The 12,024-nt window shown below is 32.8% G+C and overlaps 1 protein-coding gene across 1 annotated transcript in view; it reads right to left on the minus strand.

The window, feature by feature from the left end:
* The window catches only part of LOC108778410 (transmembrane and TPR repeat-containing protein 1), a 31,133-nt gene extending 23,842 nt beyond the window's left edge, over window positions 1-7,291 (minus strand). Inside the window, exons 1-4 of the mRNA XM_018545586.1 lie at window positions 7,278-7,291; window positions 1,261-1,382; window positions 1,018-1,182; window positions 480-593 (exon numbers count right to left, since the gene is read on the minus strand). Of these exons, the coding sequence (XP_018401088.1) occupies window positions 480-593; window positions 1,018-1,182; window positions 1,261-1,349 (368 nt within the window). The 5' untranslated portion in view covers window positions 1,350-1,382; window positions 7,278-7,291. The remainder of the gene's footprint in view (window positions 1-479; window positions 594-1,017; window positions 1,183-1,260; window positions 1,383-7,277) is intronic.
* Window positions 7,292-12,024: the final 4,733 nt, after the last annotated feature.

Genomic DNA, 12,024 nt, shown 5'->3' on the forward strand with positions numbered 1-12,024 from the left:
TCTATATAAAATACAATTCAGATTTGCGAGACTCGCATGTTTGAATTATTTAATTATGACGAATTAGTGTGTTGCTATAAATAATGATTGATACGTCCAATATAATGTGAAGTACTTATAAAGATAAAACTTCAAAAATAAATGGACAATCTAACGAAGTATTCTTATTAATTAATAACAAGTTGAATTATTTTAAAGTGTAAGGCACAGAATATACATAATACATAAAATGTATATTATATCATATCATATAAAATAATGTAATTTTTATGTTTTAAGTAATTATCACGTATAATAATAATTTACGTAATTCAATGTCTTCAAATCTATATTCTCCCGATTATTAATACATCAAAGTGCTTAAACGTTTTTAATAATATTAATTGTTACTTTTCCGCAAGAAAATGAACATCACTTTTGCTCTGTAACATGTATCTGGAGATTTTGTATATGGGCGCGAGAAAGAGAAACAGACTTACCAGAGAGCCAACTGATAATGGTGAACCGCAAGGTTCGGCTGAGACGTATCTTTAAGGAAGTTTGCGAAGTTGTAATGCATCTTGGCATTGTAGGGTAGAGACCGCAGTCCCGCTCTGAAACAAGACGATTTGAGGTCAGACAAGACCATCCTCTCGACCTCGACATGACCCCTATCACCCTCGTCATCCCATATCTACGTTAGTTATGTTTTGCGTCCTGCACATATAGGCAATCGGTGCTTGTACCAAATCCTTGAACGTATGATATATATACATATATATATGTATATATTATAATGCTGGCATGATACCAATCTCCTTGTTTAAATCAGAACTAGACACTCCCTGTAAATATCCACGATGTCTTTGCGTGACAAAATCATTTTTGTCGTAATTGCTAGGCTCAAATACGATTGCGTGCAATGTATGAACGATTATTTATGTTTGCCATTAATGCGAGGACTTTATTCAAAGCAAGAAAGTTTCTTTTCTCGAACAGTTAATAAAACATGAGACACGTAAATCCGTTGTCACGTACTTGATTAAAGTTTCTCTAGATGTCCAATCGTTATTCCGAAGAACCGTTCTGAAACATCCTAAAACGAATAGGAGAACTACGCCTGTAGTGATCCAGCTTTTCCGTCGTGGTACAGCGGTCCAGCTCACCTGCATACCGTAGACGATCAAAATAATCCACCCAACACTGTAAAATTACATAAAAAGTTCATGCCATCCGTTGCAATAATTGCGAAAGTAAAATGTAACATTTTAATAAAATTACCTTGGTGTATATAAAACCCGTTCTGCCACGACAAAACCCACAGTGACAAAGAGATTGGATGCAGGTAGGAACGGCAGCACCAGGAACATCCAACCAAGAACAAGAGGCGGATGCCTTTGTTGCTAAAAAGGAATATAAGACATATTACTTCAGATATTTGTTGTATATAAATATAGTTTAAATTCTCGTTAAATCCAACGCTACTGCATCGAGATCTCTTCGAGCAAACTGTTACATAACTTTCTTCATCTTTACCGGATGAGTGTACTCGATTAAAGTTTATGTTATACTTAAGTAAGTTGATGTTGCTTTTACGCAACTCGCATACTCGTAAAATTATGTTCAAATGCATTCGCAAGTTTTAAATGTATAACGAGTAATGATTTAAAACGATATATCTTGAACTCCCGCTTCTTAATTGACTTATCCAAAAGATAAATTTCAGAGTTTTAAAATATATATACTATATATATAATCAAAGAAATTTTATATATAATAAATAAAATCAAATAATTAAACAAAATCGTGTATAAAAGGATCATTTAAAATTATATTTTAACTTTGCAAAACAAAATATTTTCACAATTGCTAGAAAGAATATAAAAATATGACAAGCAACAGTTTTCAATGTTTTATTGAGAAATGAAGAAAGAAATAAAAATTTTTCAGTAATCTTATTTTTCTCCTATTATTTCTATTGGAAAATTATTTTATCCGATAATAAGTAGTTTCCATTTAGTATCATGATAAATTAAACAACAAAAGTGTAAATGGTTAAATCATATATAAATAATAAAAGAAAATAACTATCAACTTTTGCAAATTAATCCACGTAAAGAGATTCGCATAAATATCCAGACCTTCACTTAAATACACGAAGAATATGATATACCAATAACGAAAATTCGAGAAAAAAAACAAAGATTATTGGAACTTTAAACGGTCGGATTGCTATTTATTTTTATGACAAGAGCAAAAATAAGAGCGGCTAAAGCAGCACAAACAATTTGTGTGATAACTATAATTTTATTTTAGTAAGTACCAAGTAGACCTTATTTAGTTTGATCTTTATGTACACTCAATTCCAACATTTTTATTTTATCGACTATCACGATACACAAAAATAACGTAACATTTTGAAACCGAAAAAATCGCTTATTTTTCTGTATTAAGAATTCGAACTATAGTAGTACATCGTTATCGGAAATAAATGTTTAATATGCGATCTGATTCCACAGATCAATACTGCGGGATGTTGAATATTCGTATACGAAGTTATTGCACAAATCGGAATATCAAAAACATGTATCGCACCTAAACTGCGGATTACCTTGGGAGAGAAGCATGTTTACGAGACAAATGGAATGCTTCATAAACCTACAGTATCGCACGACACGCACGGATCGTTATCCTACAACGATGAAGAGAATACCGGACTGCGACATGCATCTTCACAGGTATATGCACGGCGTATGCACTTCTGTGTAACAGGAGGTAAAAAGACAGGAAAAGAACGGTATATCAAAATGGAAACACATAAAATGGACAGACGCAGATTCATCTGCAGCTTGTGCATCTCATGCCTTTCATGCCGTAGAGTCATATGAATTCAAGGCAGGAACGAGAGAGAAAAATATAAGAAAAAGTTTATATTTCGGAAATTATTCGAACCTGAAATAAAACGTGAAAGATAGATATGATCATATTCACATGGTGTATCAAAGAGGAAGTCTCAACAACAAATTTTGTGACAAAATTGAGTCCAATATTCTACACAATGAGAAAAAGCAGCAGTCTAATTTATTGGAAGCACAAAACGAGCATATAAACGACATTAATTCGAAAATCAATAACACTTTGCTTATAATAAATAGGTTTATTATCTTGGTTAAAACACAAAAACAACGGATTTGACCGATTTTCTACTTGAACACTTGACTAATTTACATCATAAAAAAAGTATGAAAATAAATAAATAAAACGGTATATTGGAATAAAAAATATAGAAATAAAAGTAAACATTTTAACATCGACAGAGTTCAACGCTTTACTATCTATTTCACATCGATGGAAATGATGAGAAGAGTTAGAAAAAAAGAGAACATGTTAATAACAAAAATTTCCATGAGCGTGTCTCCGCGAAAGCTGTGAAGATGGATATCGAGCATTATTATCACTTAAGGGATCAGAGTGTTGCCGCCAACAATGCGATGTCATTCTCGTCGAGTTTATCTGATGAAAAAGGGAGTAAGCATATATACAAATAATTTGCGTCGCCATCAGTCGATGATGGATCGGCCACAGTTAAAATAAAAATTGCGAAAACAACTATAACATTCTAGAAAAGACTCATCTTATAATAGATAATACGATGATGCAACGTCAATGGAGATTGAGATGGGTTTTAATGGAATTAAAAATAATCCACTGACCGATTTTCTGTCAGCCTATTCATCGCTATCTCATGCGCACTCAAAATGGGAAATCGAAAATCCTTCACAGTATTAGCGGATACCAATATTCAACTAGCGTTTCAATCGCAGTCAAACATTCGATAAATACAAAAACGTTGACAAAAAGTCAGAATAAGAATTAAAAGAGAGAAAGTTAAGAAATTGTCATCAAATTGCAAATACAATGACTTTGATTAACAATAAGCGTGAACATTTCCGAATTGTATCGTCAGATAATCGTGAGGAAAATATTACGTAAAAACGAAAAACAAATTAATAAATAATACAAATAAATAATAAAACAGGCAATGTTCTAGACAGCTATAAATTTAAATTTATCTCCATGTAAAAATTTTCATAAAATCGTTCGCAATATAAACATCCAGTGGATGACTTCTATAACCATCTAGGACATTGTCTGTTTTGTTATTTATTTGTATTATTAATAAAAGAGTCAATAACTTATTAGTTATTTCTCTATCAATTTAACATTATTGCAAATTAATGAAACTAAAAAAAAAGTAATTGGTATAATTTACAGAAGTGATAATGGCAGTGCAGAAATATGACATCAAATATCATAAGTTCAGAAACGATAGAATTAGAATTAATTATTAACGATAATTTGCAAAATGAGAGAAATCTATTAATAACGCTAAAGTGAAGGAAAATTGAGAACGATTATTTCTAATGAATATGAATTCCATAATATAGCCAGCATAAAAAGAATAAAAAGAATGATAAACTTGATTAATGTAACTATCATAGTCATCATAGCAAGTGTCATAATATAAAAAATAGCAATTTAAAAAATGAATGCAAAAGTGACACGAAAAGTGACACAAAGGAAGATATATCACAACCACAACAGAATAATTTAAATGTTTGAAAGAAAGACAAGATAATTACTTGCATGCTATGTTGTCGACAGAAAAAACCAACTCCACGAAATGCGAAATGCATGTCTAAAGTTATGGAAGAGGTAACGTCATTCAACTCATGTACGGAACACGAACGTATTAGTGATATTATAAAAGAAAGTTGGAAAGTTCCTTCGAGCGTCGCGATGTCAGTGCAGACGATGTCTTCCAGTTTAAAAAGTTTAGAACAAATTTCAAGATAAATTAATGCAAGATTTGGTGACATAATTCCTATGCAAAATCACAGACAAAAATAAAGAATTTAAATAATCTTTTAAGAAAAAATTATTGCAAACTTATAAAAGTCAGTCATTTTAATCATTTTTAATAATCTTAAAAATGTACAAAGTTGATTTGTGTAAAAGAATTCAATGTCTAATTCTAGTTGTAAAGAGCAAATCATAAACAAAAATATGCATAGAAAAATAAATTCTTTGCGAATGTTAGAAATATATAACCATGTTAGCGCAAAAAGAAACGAGCGCCAACGTTATCAAAGACGAACATCAAAGTGGCATAACAACGGTAGCATCGTTATCCAATTCACGTGCAGAAGCATAGACAGAACACGAATACAATACAAATCTTCAGCGAGAATCCATAGAAACGACATTCTCCAGTAAAGTGAAAGACCGAGTAGAACAAAGTAAAAATAATGTTAGTAACAGAGAAGGAGCTGTTACAAATACTACGGTATTCGCAGATGCAATATCTCAAAATGGTATCAAAAACATAAATAAATAAAACTCGTCAAAAATATATCGTCGTCGTTCAATTTGAACGTTGAATCGTGAATGGATAATACATTTTCTTGAAAAATCGAACGAGATAGCAATGAATGCACGGATATCGGGTGCATCATTAGTATCTGTCGATAATCTCTCTCAAAAAGATAATTTTAGATAATATTATCTTAGACAACACTCTTTGTTTATCTGATAGAAGATATCTTTATAATAATACCTTTCAGATATCTTTTTTTTTTTAAACATGTATATCCCACAAGATGTCTTTATGAGATCTTTACAACATCTTTTAAATTTGCTCGAGACTGGAAATTAGAAATTTAAAAAATATATATTGTATACAGAATTATTAAAGTTAAAGGGTAATGAGAAGCAAAAAATATGGTAATATAAAGGAAAGAATCTGTGTATATTATAGGAAAGAAGCTGCAGCATTAGCTAAAATGAATTTGTAGAGAATATGCAAATGGACAAAAGAATACAAGCATTACAAGCTGATGATAATAATAAATTAAGATACTATAATGTGTGTGTGTGTGTGTGTATGTGAAAAATAAGATATTTTGCCAATTGTTTCCTTTCAAATAATTATAAAGAATATAATACATACATAGAATAAATTATGTACAAATTAAAATTATTTTAATAATTATATTTTTAGAAAATTTTTGTTATTATTGAATAGATTATTTTGATAAACGTCATAACGTTATTTTAATTTCAAAATGACGACAAATTAGCTTGTTTAATGATTAGATATACCTAATAGGTATATAACATTATTGATAAAATTAAAGATGTAATTCTCTGACATGTGAAAGCAAGCATCGTTATCTTAAAAAATTTACCAAAAATAATTTATTTAATGTGATGACGTTGATTTATATTACATTATAAATCTATTGTAGCAAATTTTAGTTAAAATTAAAAATATAATTTCGTTATTTTAATTTTCTTTAAAAGAAATATTATACATATTAACGTTCTCTCTCTTTTATTGGGATAAGAAAATAATATATAATATATATAAGTTTTGAGACATATTTGCGAAATCTAACTGCGCTAATAAATTCCTAGATATACACACGCGATGACAGAAAACAATTACATTTGTAAAAAGATTTTCTCTTTACACATAAATGTGCTACATGCATAAGAATAAGGATGACCCCGTTTAAGAAGACATCTGTTTCTACTTCGTGCCTGCGAAGAGCTAGGTAACCGCTGGCGGTTAGTCAAGCGTGTGAGATGACATTAAAAGCATAGATATGACCTCTTTGAGGAAAAGTGACCATCGACGTACAGACAGCGAACCTTAAAGAGGTCATTATGCTGAAGGCTCAACGACCGTCACGATGATCCAAAAGACACAGAGAATAAAAGTAGTTTACGAGATACGCGCGTTAACGTTTGACTTGAAGCTATTGTATCATGTAGTTACTACAAAACTTCTTTTATAACTCTCGAGCCGAGCACAATTTCATCATTGTAGACGATAACCGACAGATACTGGAGTACTACGTTTCTTATGTTATGCTAGGTCAACGGTTGAAACATTTAACGGCAGGATGACATTTCGCAGACGATAACTGGTGGTCATTCCGCTTTATGATCTCGTAAGGTGACCGATAACGTCGACGAATCTACGATACGTGCCTCTTGAGAAAAATAACTTTCTTTACATCGATTCGATAAAATAAAGTAAAGGATACGAGTTTATGTAAATTTCACTAAATTCCTTTACTAATAAAGTCTACTAAAGCTTAATTATAACCGTAAAGGAGGTATAAGCGATTTTTCAAACGTTTTAAAGAATATTTGTGCATTATTCCATACGTAGGTATTCCCTTTAATTGTAATATTATAATTTAATTATAATTGAAGATTATTTTACTCACCTCGAAATCCGTGAAGGCTTTGTACGTGAGAACCAGACAACCGCCGAAGAATATACAGGTGGCCAGATTTCTGGTATCCGTAAAAGACGTAACCAAAGGAACAGATCCCATCTGCCAATCGTGCGACAGTATAGCCGGACACAGCAGCAGCCAACAATTCAACGCTGCCAAGTAGCAAAAAGTCAACAATCTGAAATCAACAACAATAATAATTATCATTAGATCATTACATAATATTTTAATTAATAATAAGTATAGAGGAAACCGGGGCTCCATAGGTCATGGAGTCATTATGGATCATTGATTGCTTAAGAAAATCCAAAATGTTTAGGTTGGTGCAATTGGTATCATATGATTGTTATTTAGTTGGCCATACTATCCAGATGACAGTGATCCACTTTTGTTATCTTTCCGTACATATACTGTTAAAGAATCTCGTGGTGCGAAAGTGATTATTTTACCTGTCAAAATTTCTTATACGTTTTGTTTCTACGAAGTATAATATACTTATTACGAGTTACATACGTGGTTCTACACATCTTTCCGCATTTTCTCTGCAGTGCAGGTAATCATTTATTGTTTACCTCGATGTTATATTTCACCGTCTTTTATATTAGACACACCGGGGCACTATGGATCATCTCTTGCTGGGGCACTATAAGTTATATAGTAACAGGCGTTTAAAACAATTTGCGTAGCTGCAGAACCGTATATACATAAAAGAAATTATGTAATTCACGCGTGTCTTTATGATAAAATTAGATAAATCTCTTTATACATATGATTATGTATAAACTATGCAAATTTGTCTGAATAGGTTCTCATCGGTTTAGACTAGGTTAAGTTTTCGTGATAAAATTGGACAATACAGATTCTTTTATATTCTTTCAGAAAACACGATAAAAATGGTTAGAAAATAAAAAAGAATGTCGTTTAAGAGTACATATGTGTCTGATCCATGGTACCGCGGGCATGGGGTACCATGGGTTATTTCTAAAAATTTCTTTTTCGATTTTTATTAGAAAACAATATTTATGAAAAATGTGCTCAATAAAATATACATTATCTCTTAATTATATAAAAAAATTAAAACTAAAAATCTTACATTTTAATGTATTTTTTACTGTTTGAATTTTTGTGACTCATGGTGCTGACCCCCGGTCACCCCTACTTGATATTGTAATTATAACCCTTCAGAGCTGGCGCAGATAACTATTGGAATTTATTCAATTATAAATTTCTTTGTCAAAAATATCAAACGGTTCAATTTTCTTTACATTCATAAATTTGGATTCATATTAAATTATTCTAATTAAAATATACATATATATAATATTTAATTTTTTTATACAATAAGTTGTGTCATTTTGGTTTCCTAAGGTTAATTAGTATTTTTTAATTAACAGAAATTAAATGAATCTTACAGACACAATGTAACTAACAATAATTGTGTTAGAAATTTTGGTGTCAATTTCGGAAGATTAGTACGTTATATCTGTTTGATTTTTCTGTAAAATAAATTGTCACACTCATTTGACGTTGACGAACAAGTTCGTTGTCTTTTTCCGAAGAAAATTGGCTGCTCGATTGTCGCGACGAAGGCAGGTTCTCGCGATCGGTATTGTCCTCTTGGCGTGAGGTGAAGAGGTCGGTCAATGAGGCCTGGAGTGGTACCTTCCAATTGCTGACATCGAGGTTCCATTTTCTCACTATCAGCATCTACCGATATAATCACCGATATAATGTCCTCCCCTCGTATCTCCACGGCAAGCGTCTGTACGATCTTCAACAAGGATATTCTCGGTGTATCGTCGCGCTTCTCGGGACGGCTTACTCGGCAAGTCTATTGTCTCTTGAACAAGCCCATGCACACTACGGGCCGCATAACACGCCGGTAAATATTCGCCCGCGCCGTTGTGAGTGTTAATTCCAATGGCTCATGAGTCCTTCTAATTGTTCCTATAGCGCCAGATGCGACGACACCCACAGCATCGGCTTTATTCACCGGGTAGCCGAAAAGTGAATGAGTAACAACGAGATGTAAAAGATTTTACGACTGTTTCCCTAATAAATTATACATTATAGTTAATACAAAAGTATGAACTTATCTGTGTGTAAAGATAAGAGAGACATCACAAATTACAGTGGAAATACGATGAAGATTTATAACTGAGTGCGCTATTACATCGCGATCGTTATATATCACCGCGGGTTAAATAAATTTTCTCTGCTAGTCATTTTTGATAACATACATATATTCCGCTAGAAATATGACTTTTTAATGTATTGTAACGAATCACTGTTTTCCCTAAATGATACATCAAAACGTACTGAGAGCCTGGCATTAAAATTTAAATATAGATAGACTCCCTAATTGCTCTCTCGTCGCAAGAAAAATCTACGTTCTGTGCAGCGATTGTTCTAAATATTCCACGATTAACGACATTTATCCCATTGTTATTCGTGCTTGAGCACGTATATTGTTACTGCTACTTGCTAATTAATATCCATCTCTTGGACAGTCGGGAAGTGAAAAACGCAATGTAACTCGGAAAAAAAAGCAAAGACAATAATGTATCTCGGCTCCAGAGCGGCCGTCTTTTTTCTACATAATTTTTCTTGTCGCCGGTCATCTATATTTTCATTTTGTTGAAATGATTGATGAAAGCTTTTACATCATGATTTCGCGAGACACGGGAATTGGGAGTTTCAGATGCAGAAATAAGGGGCGATCTGAAATGTCAAAATAATAATTTGTGGCATATGTCAAGCGCGATGCACGTACTGCTATATGAAAGAGCAGGATTTTCCCGAGAAAACGGTCGCATAGAGAGTGACATATTCCTGCACGTCCACTCTTTTTGGAAATTGCGGGTATTACAGAGATTGCTATAAATCTAGAAAGGATATTCTCAGATTTGTGGACTTTCATGGACTTCCATAGACTCGCCCAAACAAATATCCGCTTTTCAGAGCTGCAGAGACCCCCATCACGTAGTTTACTAGTTGGTAGATATTATAATAATGTAATAATAGATAATAATAGTATTAGTAGTAATACTAATAGTCAAAGATGCTATTTTATTTATATGTTTGTATATTTTATCTTACAAACTGTTTAATCTCTTTACTTTTGTTTGTTTAATATTTATTATCATTTTCACATTATATATTTCTTGTTTATTGATAAAAACATGTTAAATCAGAAATGTTAAACAATAATAAACAATAATAAACGATTAAAAATATTACATATTAAATTATTTTTTCTATATAATACAGAAAATTAATCTATTGGTTCAATTAAGACCATTTCATTAAGATGGTTCGCGCCAGACATCGTTTCTTGTTGGTCTTACGATCGTTTGTCAAGCCAGCGAACTTCAGAAAAAGCTTTCCTTTGAAGCCGTCATTCGCGTAGAAACGCGATGTCATTAGCTTTTAATCGGAGCGTTCCATCAATTTACCCTCTCTTTCATTCAGCCGTCCTCTTTTTCCTCCATACCTTCGTGATATGCGGGTATCGATTCTGTCGATGTTCATAAGCGGTAAACTTTTCCGTCCGTATTCTTACGGTTCAGATATTGTCGGCTTCCAAATTACGCGTATTACGTCAATCACAACGAATTTATATCTCATACACAAAAAGAAGAGAAACTAATGTTCGGATTAATATAAAAATTATTCATGAGGAGCCACTAATATTATACTTGTCATCCTTTATTAACATTCGCTCAGAATATGTTCGAACCAAAGATGACAATTTTGAAAGCTCTTCGGAACGATCAATCATGGTTGAGAAATTCATGAAACCAGGTGCAAGGTGGAAACTTTAATCGACGCTCGCGTGATAAGTTCTTCGCACCATCGTCCGTTCGTTTCGTCATCGTCGGCACGTAAGAACTTTGATCTCCCGTACATGCTTTTGAATTCAGATGAAAGCAATTTCCCTCGATTACCAGGCGGAGGTGCAAGATAGGCTACGATCGATTCGCACGTGTTCCTAAGCATTCACTTGGCGATTTCGAAGCGAGATTTATTGCATGCATAATCACGCAGCTTCTAAGCACGCAAACTGCTATCATTTTTCTATGTCAAATTTTTCAGATAGTCACCTCATTTGCATAAATGCAATTTCCAAGCGCGAAGTCATGCATCATGTAATTAAAAACATGTGCATACCAGTAACAATTTGTTAGTAATGTTTTTCACACTGTGTGTCAATTGAAATGTAAAACATTTAAATTGAAATGGAAATGCACATAATTTTTTGTGTATTTTCTTTTATCGTACAAATCCTTCTAATACCAAATTTTCAAGACATAGCATAAATTTAGACGCTTTAAGGTAATAAATTATCAATCTTCTTGCGAGACAGCGCATTTTGTTTCGAGACAGCTCGTATTGCGTGAATAATCGTGACGGTCGCTGTGAATCGTTATAACCGAGAGAAATAAATTGCGCGTCTCTGAGTTGCGTTACATCGTTTCTGTCATAAATTATCTTTTTACATGATCAATAATTTGTCGCCGCATTTTTTTGAACGTTCTTTTCTTCTCTGTTGCAAAAGCGTGACGCTGAATAATCTAATTTCCGGTTATCTCGTTATCCTCATCAAAGGGTCTCAAAAAAGTAGAGGCGATCGAAGTTGTTGCGTACGAAGCGATTGACCGGCAAACGACGCGATATCGTGAGAAGAGTGACGGCGCGGGAAGAGGTCTCTGTAATGGAGGTTTATTGGCAATTA

Source organism: Cyphomyrmex costatus, unplaced genomic scaffold (genome assembly GCF_001594065.2).
Source record: "Cyphomyrmex costatus isolate MS0001 unplaced genomic scaffold, Ccosl1.0 scaffold119, whole genome shotgun sequence".
NCBI lineage: Eukaryota > Metazoa > Arthropoda > Insecta > Hymenoptera > Formicidae > Cyphomyrmex > Cyphomyrmex costatus.